The sequence below is a fragment of a genome, unplaced genomic scaffold, assembly GCF_019419815.1.
Source record: "Pyrus x bretschneideri cultivar Hongxiangsu unplaced genomic scaffold, Pyrus_bretschneideri_v1 Contig13, whole genome shotgun sequence".
Classification (NCBI taxonomy): domain Eukaryota; kingdom Viridiplantae; phylum Streptophyta; class Magnoliopsida; order Rosales; family Rosaceae; genus Pyrus; species Pyrus x bretschneideri.
The window spans coordinates 2,482,484-2,494,629 of NW_025999424.1; the positions used below are offsets into that span (position 1 = coordinate 2,482,484).

At 34.8% G+C, this 12,146-nt stretch overlaps 1 protein-coding gene across 1 annotated transcript; it reads right to left on the bottom strand.

Annotated features, from left to right (window-relative positions):
- Positions 1 to 5,644: 5,644 nt before the first annotated feature.
- LOC103928490 (beta-glucuronosyltransferase GlcAT14B) lies at positions 5,645 to 8,978 on the bottom strand. The gene is made up of 4 exons (XM_009337534.3): positions 8,342 to 8,978; positions 8,147 to 8,222; positions 7,906 to 8,021; positions 5,645 to 6,515 (listed from the first exon to the last, which is right to left on the bottom strand). The coding sequence occupies exons 1-4, from the start codon at positions 8,919 to 8,921 to the stop codon at positions 6,001 to 6,003; spliced, it is 1,287 nt and encodes a 428-aa protein (XP_009335809.1). The 5' UTR covers positions 8,922 to 8,978; the 3' UTR covers positions 5,645 to 6,000.
- Positions 8,979 to 12,146: the final 3,168 nt, after the last annotated feature.

Consider the following 12,146-nt stretch of genomic DNA (forward strand, 5'->3'; position numbering starts at 1 on the left):
TCCCATTGACTCCTCTTCTTTGAGTGTCCTTTTACCGATGGTATTTGGTCTTCGGTGCTATTCAAGTGCGGTGTCATTTGGCTAAGGCTCCCTTGGCCTCTTTTTGTCATGTGGGCTACTAGCCGTTGCAAGGGAAAATCTCTATCTTCGATAGTTTTGAAGTTAAGTCTTGCTGTTACAGTGTATTATGTTTGGAGGAAGCGGAACAACCGTAGATTCAAGAACTCATGTCAACCTGCTGCGGTGGTTCTCAACTCAATTAAGTCCACCATTAGACTTCGATTGAGTTCTTTGAAAATCACCCATTCTGCTGCTAATGACTCTACTTTACAGGAATGGAATATAACTATGAATAGTTAGTGTTTTTTTTCTGTTTTGATTCGGCGTTGTTAGCTTTGTTGTATGTTTTTCTTTTAGCTGCAGCTCTTTGTTGTGTGTTTGTTTTTCAGCTACTCTTTGCTGCTTATATTCTATTTTTTTCATCAATATATTTTATTTACCAAAAAAAAAAAAAAAAGAGAAATACATGTGTTTTTTTTGTCCATTTAATTTTGTTTCCTTTTTAGAGTAAATACTCTTTCAGAGGTACTAAGGTTAGCCGACGGTGAGGGTGGGTGTAGAGTGATGATAGGTAGGAGTAGGCTAGATCCAGAATTCAGAATAGATGTCCATTTAAGTGTGAAATATGTGCTAATTGTGGTGGTGAATGATGACACAAAACTGGAGGGATCACACAACACGACTTGAAGCGTTACACTTACAAAAGGACTTAAAAATTATAAAGGTTTAGGTAAAAATAAAAAGAAAGATTCCCCCCCCCTGAGGTGGGCGTAAATTCTTTGGTCTAATCGAGCTTATATCTCTCATGTGAGATTTTTGGGAGTAATTTGATGTATATTCGACATGTGAAATGAATCCGAAATATAGAGAGGGAATACTCTTTTAAAAAATATATAAAAGGTGAACTACCAATTTAGTTTCTAAATTATCACCTAAGTGAAAATTAGGTCCTTAAACTATTTTTTCAGAAAAATCAATTCTTGAATTATAAAAATATGCCAATTGCATTCTTAATATTAGAGTCGAAGCTACTATATTCAAGTCTCCATTAATTTAAGTCACGTTACTTGTATGTGATACACATTGGAGGGTAGATTGATAATTTTCCATAACAAAATAGTGTATGGAATTAACTTAGGGGGGTAAATTAGACGCTAGATTTGCAACCTATATGGAAGGTTTATATGCAACAAAATGTCAGTATTACATTCTAAAATGTGTCAAGTGACTTAAGTTGACAAAAGATTAGATAAAATAGCTTTGAATATAATAGTAATGATGAAATTAACAATTTTTAATAAATTTAGGAACTTATTACCGAAAAATAGTTCAAAAACCTAATTTTCATTAAGCTGATAGTTCAATGACTGAATTAGCTCTTCACTCAAAAATACACACAAAGGGAGGAATATCTGTTAGAATCTCCATCTCCACGCGCGGGGAAGGTCATGGATTATTGCTCCAAAGCCGATTGGGTCATGGGCTTCATGGCATTGGCATAACCAATTGAAATATATCCAATAATCCAAATGATGGCAGTCAAGGAAAAAGAAACCCTAAACATAATAAGATGTGCAAAACAAGTTCGAAAATCGGCAATATATCAAATGTATGAAACAAGCAGCTATATTTAGATCCAAAAGTTGCACAGAATCAGACAAGTTTTCTTTAGATTTCATCTTTTAAAATATACATCTCTCCAGCTGTTCTTACACTCCCATCATCATTTCAAAACACATTTTACTGCAGCATACGAAATGCTTTGCGGATCAAAATTGATAATTTCATCGCTAAGAACCACTTTGTTGTAGTAATACTCTGCAAGTTAAATTTTGTGATTAGTTCTAATGTACGACAAATATTAGAAAAAGAAGTCTAACATCTCTTTCCTTTTTTTTGACTGGCCAATCCCGTAATTACTAGTGGCTTTCTAATGTGTGGTTGTTAGGCCAATGTTCCAAACTTTGCAAAACGTATTTGATTGATTTTATTCATTAGCATATCTCACTTTATGTATTACTTTATGCGATCACAGGCAATTCCTTGCAAATTAAAAACAAACGTCATGGTAATGTATAGGTAATTTCCTTGTATTGTGAAAAAACCTAACATTCTCCGAGGACAAACATTGACCTGGGCTCATGCCTATAAATATGGGGTTATCTAAGGTCTTGAAGCCATTAACACATTCAATAGAGAAACAAATAAGATATAAAAGAGGTTGAGGAATTCATGTCGCAGGAGAGATGGCACGAGCTGTGCACTAGCTAGTAGTATGTTCCATCCTCCAGCAACATGAAACCCTTTTATTTCTTTATGCACATGTCCTATTTTCTTTATTCTATTAAAGAAAAATGCAACATTCTCCAAATTAAATGAGAGGAAGGGAGAGAGGTATCAAGAAAGGTTGGGGGATTTATGTTCGCAGGAGAGGTGGCACTAATTGTGCTAAAATTGTCAATAATTGTTGCCATCTCTTCTGTGACCAAAAAGCTCTACACAACTTCTACGACTTTGATCTTTCTCTACGACATTTTGGGTTTTTTTTTCCAACATGATTTTTATCTCGTGGTTGTAGATTAATTATCTGAATAATATCCTATCAGTTACTTAAGCTTGACTTTGTAAGATATGATTGTTTTAGCTCAGCTGGACATCTACTGTAGATACCATACATTGTAAACCATAATAAAACTTGCGTTAAAAAAGTTGATTCTATTTGGAGCTGAAAATATAATAAATTCGTATGATTAGTTGATGCAATTGATGATGATATCATATGATTACATCATCAGGAGATTATGACAGTAAATTTTATATATTACTGACCAACTAATAATAGTAGTTTTGCAGATCGATTTCATCTCACAACTGTTTTGCGTTGACAAATTTCATGAATAATTCATCAACTAGGTCTTAACTTTGAAAATAAATACATAGTACTGGTGAGAATTGAGATCATATGATGACATAGTTTATATTCGTTTCATAAGTTTATAATATACGTTTATATACAAAGCTGTACTAAATATGTGTTATATATTCTGTCCCTTATACATGACCATGAGGCTTTAATATTTTCTGTGAGAATTTGGAGTCTATATATTTGTACCTTATGATCGTATAGCTAGCTAGCTAATATAACTTATGAATTATAGTGTTTACAACACTAGTACCATGAGGCAAGTTTTGATGCAACAGAAATATTGCTCGTTTGTGACCAAAAGATCACGAGTTCTAGTCGTGGAAACAGCTAGCATCTTTGCAAAACAAGAATAAGGTTAGATACGATAGACATTCCCCCTCGGCCCTTACAAAGCAGAAAGTTTTGTTAACTTAGGATCGCCCTTACAATACTAGTACCACTTTATTGAAAGAAGGAAAACGAAGAAATAGTACTATACCAGCTCTTTCTTGCCTATATATGAAGCTGCATCGTGAGGATTTCGGAGAAGAGATCTAGCCAGCGGATTGAAAAACAGTACTAAAAGCGAGATCGGAATATCAAAGCGTAGGGACTTTGTCGTAGGTGAGATGGCGTCGAATGCCATGTATATTGGTAGCTACGTTTACAAGCTCTTTATAGCTATAGCCAATTCGGGGCAGCGAGCTTCATCTCACCTCGACTGAAGCCTCTGCGAAGGGTATATTACTTTGTTCAGATGAAGAGCTAATTGAAGATCTGTTCACAAGGTTCGCCGCGAGTTTAGTCATTTAACATGTGATTGCAGTATTAGCTTGTTAGGACTTGAAAATCATCGCAAGCCTGCAACTGGTGTTTTTCTATTATCTTTTCTTTCCAGTGCTGTCACGGATCCGCCACATATATATCTATGGGGCTATCCAGAAGGAACTATTTCTTGCATAGCAAATGATTCATCAGAAATTAACTTGCAAGGTTTTCTTGGCCTTGTAATTCAAATCATTAACTATGGATGGTATGAGAGTCCACCATTGATCATAATGTATATATCACTTATCACACAACGAAAGATGTAGATACAAACTGACATATTCTTGACTACACAACAAATAATATAGTTATAAAGAGATATATTACCGATTACACATCAAAATTTGTCCCGAACAAGAACAATAAAACATATGCAATTGATGTGAATTGTATGGAAAATAATTGTGGAATGTGGGGCCACTATTTGATTCAACGCATGTATGTAAATTACCTTGCATTGATAGACCATATAAACACAAAAGGTGTTTGGGTGCAATCGTTTTACATGAGTCCATAACTTTATGTTTTGCTAGTTGCAGAAAACCCTAATGTTGATGTCAAGTCCCTTTCAACACTTAAACACATGCACGAGTGTTCGTAATTACTTTCCATCATTTGAGAGTGAACCAAATCTTAACAAGAAAGTAGAAATGCAAGTGTATTTTGGTTTAATTAATTTTGTTTCCTTTTTAGAGTTAATGATTTTTCAGAGGCACCGAGGTTAGCCGACAGTGAGGCTGGGTGTAGAGTGATGGGTAGGAGTTGGCTAGATTTAGAAATCAGAACTCCTGTGTAACAAAAATAAAATTTCTGAAGGCAACAGTTGAGTTTGAAATTTTTTGGTGGATGGTAGGGATGACTAATGGGTACTCATTTAACTAAACATACGTCCATTTAAGCATTAAATATGTGTTAATTGTGGTCGTGAGTGGTGGTGTTTATGCTTGTGATGATGGAATATAATACATCACTTAGAGGGATCACACCACAAGACTTGAAGAGTTATGCTTACAAAATTATGAGAGTTTAGGTAAAAATAAAAAGAAAGATTCTTGGGTGTAATCAAGCTTATATCTCCTACGTGAGATTCTTCATTGTAATCGAATGTGTGTGTGTGTGTGTGTGTGTGTCTATATATATATATATATGAAGTCCTTTGAGGGAAGGGATCCCCAGTTTTTATAAAATTGGAGATTAGTTGTTAGGCCCACATCATATCGAACTTTAATAACTCGAACCATCTATTTTTTAAGTTGCACCTCATAGATCATCCTTGCAAAATATTAGCCAAACGGAAATATTTGAGGTATCTAATTAAGTTTAAAGAAATTGACAACACTTTATTTTCTATGCAAACAGTTTCGAATTGAATTAAATTTTTACAAAAATGATCTATAAATTAAGACTTACAAAATAGATGAGAATATATGTTAGAATCTCTCCACCTCCACGCTAGGGGAGGGTCATGAATGCCCGTCTTCTGGCCCAGGAAGCTCCAAAGCCGATAGGGTCATGGGCTTCAAGGCAAAACCAAATGAAATATATCCAATCATCCAAATGATGGCAGTCAAGGACTGTAAGGGGAAAAAAAACCAACACTATATTTGGATGGGCGTAATAAATTTGAAGTTTGAACAAAAATTAGAATGTATATATTGATATGCACAAATTCTCTTATTCGGATTCATAAACATAGAAATTTAGAATTTTTGTATTAAAAAAAAATTAAAATAAAAAATTAAAAAAAAAAAAACTTGAAATTTAAGTCCTCTAATTCCCAAATTCGAATAACGGCAAAATATCAGATATGTGAAACAAACAGCTATATTTAGATCCAAAAGTTGCACAGAATCAGACAAGTTTTCTTTAGATTTCCTCTTTCAAAATATACATCTTTCCAGCAGTTCTTACACTACACTCCCATCATCATTTCAAGACGCATTTTACTGCAGCATACGAAATGCCCGGACCATGACAAATGCAGTATCCAAAAATTTGAAAACCAAAAAACAGGTAAATGGGAAATGGTGGGCTAACTAGAAACCAATGGTACATACCATGTCAGCATAGCACGAAGCAATCTAGCTCATGGGAAGTATGTACACACCATTTCCCTGATAATGCTGTATTCTGTCGTCAATTGTAAACTAATTGAACTGACGTGGGGAAGCACTTCAACAAGCTTCAACAAGCAGTTTGAGTTCTTGTCATTTGCACTGGTTTGATCGGAATTTCTCGTTGGATAATAGAGAGCTGATCAAAACTTCGAGCCTTTTTGCTCCCGGGGTAGGCATGAGGACTGTGGTATTGCCAATATCAGAGCATGGATCAGACCCGTTGTCCCTTTTTCCTATGCACCAACCACCAGGAACAAGCATACCGGGACCCTTAAACAACAGCTCAGAATCAATTTTGTCAAGCACTGGATCATCTTGGCGAAACTTTCTTGCAAAGGGAGCATTGCTGTCGACCATCCTTTGCATATCTGCAAGGTTAAGGTGGTGAGGATGTTGCTTGGGAGGGTTATCCCACGTTATAAAATGTAGGTCACTATTCACAGTTGTGTTGTGGAACTCTTGAGCGTTACATATGACCGTGTGAAAGTATCCCTCCGGGGATGATAAAAAGTTTGCATAGTACATGAGAACAGTTCGAGGTAGGTTGTCCCATCCCCATATGCAGTAATCAACAAAGGGCTTTGAAAGTGCCATCCAAGCAGAACCTATGAAAAGAAAGCAAACATTTGGTTAAAAGAAAACTGACGGCAACAGGACATGCTCCTCAATGGAGAATAAATGGATATTTTTCAAGAGACTGCCTAAGGGCAGGTAGCAGTTGGAGAGGATCAACAGGTGGACAATTGACGGGAAATTGGGAAAATTAACAAAACACCACATTTTGGAAAGTCGAAAACCTATAAAGGCCAAGGTCAGGCTAAAAGGAACTATAACAGAGTGGTTTGTAAAGACGTTAGCTCCCTAGAGGACCTTTAGAATATGTGTTTTAACTGTGCAGAGTATATGAAATCCGAGTGTTGTACAAGGATAGTAAAGTAGTAAGTGAAATAACAAGCATATTATAGGTAAAGGACAAAATTTAACAATCAAGCAACATAAAATCAGATTATGTAGCTGTCTATCTGCCAATAAATTGATCATGGTTACTGATCGCACATGGTGAGGAGAAAAACACACTAAAACTACTTTTATGCGTAACAGAGAAGATTGGCCATAATAACTAGGGTCCAAATGCACATCCAACTATATAAGTTGTTTTTGGTTCGACTACCCAGAAACAGAAATAGGTGTTTAGAGCCGCCAAAGGCAGCAATTTAACACACTTAGCAATGCATTTGCGTAAGTTGATAAAGGTCATTCCTAAAGCGAAGGGATTTTCACACACCCCTTTTAGCTTCTCACAACCCCTCTTTATTTATGACCATCGGACTAAATAAATCAAACAGAATCAACAGCCAGGATTAAACAGGGGTGTGTAAGAGGCTACAAATGGTGTGTGAAAATCTCTGTAACCGTCGTCAATTGTTTAAGAATTGCTTTTCAATGAAAACAACCCAAGAGGGCTGATATATCTAGTCTCGTCCACTCACTTGAGTTTGAATGTTTCCACAAAATCCCATGTTGTTAGCAGTGTAGTTTGCACAATCGCAAAAGCTGAACTTAGGTTGCAAATTATTGATTCCATTGCAAAAAGAAATGTTTCAAAGCAATTTTTTATAGCTCTGAGACATCCTTTGGTATGCAGACATATTTTTTCTCAGACATCATATTTCATTGAATATCACTAAAAAAAATAGCCGTAATAAATTGACAAAATCAGTCTTCCAGCATAGCTGTTTATTTCCATACCAATTTCAAATCTATAGGCTACTACACTAGTTCATTCACTGAAAATCCAAGCAGAGAAGGAAAACGATATCTATACCTAACGCTATATGCATAAATGTACATACTTTAGATATGTTGGGTTTCTAGGTCCCTATGTTAGTTCATTACAAAAAATAAAAGGAAATTCTGGTTATTTATGTGGCAATTACATAGTGATTTTGGTCTGATGTGCTCAACTCTATATGATCTGTTATCTAAAATTTGTACCTGTAAAAAGTTTGAAAGCTGTTGGCACACTCCTTCGCTGTGTAACCCAAAAGACATCGGTTTTCTTGGTCATATACAACCCCGGATCTACAATTATCGGTTTCGCTCTTTGATACCTATAAACAGGCAGCATTACCAAATCAATCACACAACTATAGTCACTCAGAAAAAGAAATGAAAATAAAAACAGAAACTTTATAAATATAAACAACAAAACAACAAGGGGGGACATTATGCATACTCTTTCCACCCAATGTTGCTTGTATGGTCGATGAAGTTAAGATCCCGCGGCAAGTATGAAAACGTATGCAGCAGATCTAAACAACCAGATTAATCGAAACCCAGTAATTAATTATTCAAATTTAGCACAAAAAACAGTCCAAAAATACGAAATTTTAAACGAAAACAGTCCCAAAAATCCCGAAATTAGACTCACCATCCTGAGTAACAAGTGGGTAATCGGAAGCGCTGAGGTTGATGAACCAATCCCAATCGCCGCCTTCCCTCAGCAAAACGGCGGCGGCGTGGAGGGTGTTGGCCACCATAGTCGGTCCCCTGTAAGTGACGAGATTGGCCTTGCTGATCATCTTCACATTCCCAAACTTGACAAAAACGGGGTGGGTAGAAACGTAATTCTGCAGATCCATCCGCTCATCGGGCGGCGACTCAAGGTCCAGGTGGACCACGTAGTGGTTGTGCGGGTGGTAAAGCGCCTGGAGGGTCCGCTTCAGCATGTTTCCGTCGCCGTTAGAGCCGGAGATGAAGTACGCAAAGCGCGGCGGCGGCGGGAGGGAGGAGACCGGAAGCGGGTGGAGCTTGGATTCGATGAAGACGGAGCTGGAGATGGAGAAGGAGCGGTAGAAAGGGAGCAGCGGCGTGCCGTCGGATGACGTCAGGGTGGTGAGGAAGAGGAGGAAGAGAGAGACAATGGAGCCAATCGCCAAGGGGAAGATCCATTTGAGCTCCACTGTTTGGTGGTGCCTCAGATGCGAGTAGTAGCTCTTGAGCTTCTTCATTTTTCAAAAAATTCAGGTCCTGAATCCCCAAAAAATCCGAAAATGCAACCGACCCAGAATCTGAAACGGGTTAATGCTGCTGGGTTTTCGAGATGGAGGGGGAAAGGTGGGAGCTTGTTAGCAGGTGTTTGTTGTTTGGTTGGAAAGAAAGTAAGGGAAAAGAAAAGAAAATGAGAGAGAAAATGATATTTTTCTGGTGGGTAGGAAGATTTGATTAATCAGTGATTAGTTCCTTTAATCTTGCTCTATTTTTCACACTGAGCTGGGTTAATGGGGGATTATATATAATGAAGGACGGTGAAAGATTGGATTTGGATTAATGAGTTTGTACCTTATAGGACAGAAGAAAGGTCTCCGGATGGAAAAAGTTTTCAGTAGGCCGGAAACACAATTCGCTTTCGAAGTATTATATTTCAATTTATTGAAATTTTTTTCTTCAAGGTTTTCAACTTATAAAATTATATTATTACATTTAAATATTGAATCCTTTTTGCAGTATACTGAAAATTTTCTCTTTCAAAAAAAGGGAGACCGGGACGGATTAATTTGTCCGACTGCCGGGACAATAGGTGCTAAATTCTAAAATTGTGGTAGGAAGGGACTACTAAGGTGGACTAGAAGTTACAAAATTACAAATTTCAGGATCCATCTATATATGCGTTTTTTAAGATTTGAAAAGGATTTAAATTAGGAAAGAAATCTGAGCTCTAACGGGATTTAGGATTTGATTATTTAAGCTGGAAAACAGTCAAAAAACGTTGTGCCGTTTTCCAACTTGAACAAAAAAAAAACATGGGATTCAGAAGGTAAAAAGTGAAAAAACAAACTTGGAACAAAATGGTGGATTGGAATTTTGGATTTTTCATGTTTTTCTGTTTTATTTTTACCTATAAGTAGGATTTTATTTTTTCAAAATAATCTATACTAAGTTACAGGATAAAGAAAATTCAAACTTATATACAAAAGAAGAATTATACTATTCTAATCAACTGGTTTATTATGTCTACAATTTGAATTAAGATTTGTCAAAATGAAAAATGCATTAGTTTAGGAGTTCGGATCCTTGCCGCATCCTCTTTGTAAGGATCACAAGAATTCGTAAATCGTGTCCGTTTCTCGTATATCGTACGGTTATAAATTATTTTAAATATTTTTTATTTAAAAATAAACATAAATAATATTTGATAAAAACTGACCGTACGATTTACAATGAACAAATACAATTTACGAATCTCCAGAATCTTCAGCAAAAAGATCTGTAGAGGATCCTCTAGGTTAGTTAGTGATCAATGTCGACCCTATACAAGGCCTTGTGCAATAAGTTTAGAGGGGTCAGTCAACCAACACAAATAACTTTGAGTTCAAACATTAAATTTTGTTCAGAGGTTGTTCTTTGATCTTGTCGTGATCTTATCAACTGATGTATTTATTATTTTTAGGGGTGTACCATCTACCCATTTTTTAATAATTTATGTCTGTTAATCTTCTTCAATTCATCCTATCTAACATGTTAAAAATTAAAAATGTATATAAGAAGTAAAATAGGATGTATGAATATCATATTCTTATTTTTAATGTGAGCGATGTACTAAAAAGTAAATTGAACTAGAAATTTCAAATGATGGGGATGAATTTGACAAGTTCATTTGTTATAAAAATGGCGCGCTCAAGATTTGTTTATATAAGCGACTTAGGAGATGGTGAATTGAACTTGAAAATTCGAGTTCAATGGTGAATCTAACTAATTCGTTATTTAGAATGAAGGGTGAGCTCAAGCTGTTGTGTTTACACAAGCTCAAAGAGGTGAACTAAATTTAAAATGGCTTTTTAGTTAAAATAGTTGATAAGATTTGGAACTGATAGAATTAGTTTTTGGATTTGTTTACTATCAATCATTTTAGTTTTTGTGTAAAAAATCTTCATTAAATAAGGATAAAATGACACAAAAACCTTTAATTTTTGTCATATCATTTTGGCTCATTGTGTATTAAATTGAGGGTATTTTTATTATTCTGGTCTTTATTTAAAATAATTTTGTGAATGACCAAAATCATTAATGGTGAATAAACTAAAAGACAACTTTTATCGATTTCAAATCTCAAATTCAAAAATGAGAAGTTATGTCAAATTTTTAGATCAGTTTAACTAAAAAACCTTTAAAATCTACGAATGACTGTCTTGTTTATTTATTAAAATTAAATAATAAAGTTTCAATCATCGCCTCACTTTGAAAACCCTTTTGTACGCCAACTATGAGTATTAATCACAATGCTGACGTCAATAGATTAGCAACTAATCAAAGTATAATCAACATTACCTCCAATTTAAATAATGTATTGGTGTATCAGGTGTATGATTTAAAAAGTATTGTTTATTTATATAATAAGCATAAGATCACATCTTATCTTGATTGTTCTTCATCGTTACAGAATCTAATGTATAGAAAAATAAAATTAATACAAAAATGGTTTTTTACATTCAAGAGAATATTTTGGTGAGTTCAAACTTGAAAGGCGACTCAAAAGAGAATTTTATAGGAGAGGTTAAAATGTTCAAATTAGTATTAACAGTTAAAAAAGGCAGCAACAATGTTTTTCAATTGAAAAACTAAATTTGATATCGCATGATAAGAATTAGCAACTCTCACCCTTGTTGCCAAAATTAACAGCAGGTTCAAAATTTTAATTAATTATTAGATTCATTTATTAATTTTATTAGAAAAACGTTAAGGAGGCTCTCTTAAAGTAGACTCTCCATGAACCCTTTGACACCTCATGTACACAATGTTTTATAATATTAGTACGGAAATTAACGATAAACTGTAAGTTATGAGGTGACAGAAAGTTCATAATGTCTCACTTTTACTATATTCTCAACATTTCTCATTTTATTACTGTTTTTTGTTTTAAATATTTATTATAACAATTTAATACAATAAAAGGATAATTTAATTTAACATATCAAGTAAAAAACAAAATTTTAAAAGATGTAAAAGTGCCACATGGATTTTTGAAAATCTCATTCGTAGATGCTTTAAATCACCTAGAATTTATGTGATTAAAATGGTTGGTGATCTAACTCTAACAATATTTCGAACAAGGTGATCCAGGCTGCAAAGAAAGCTCTAAAAATAGTATAACAAGTAAATTTTTTTCTAGAAAGTAAAACTAGTGAATTTTTTGGAAATTCTTTTCTTTTAACCCAAAATAATTGACCAAGTTCATG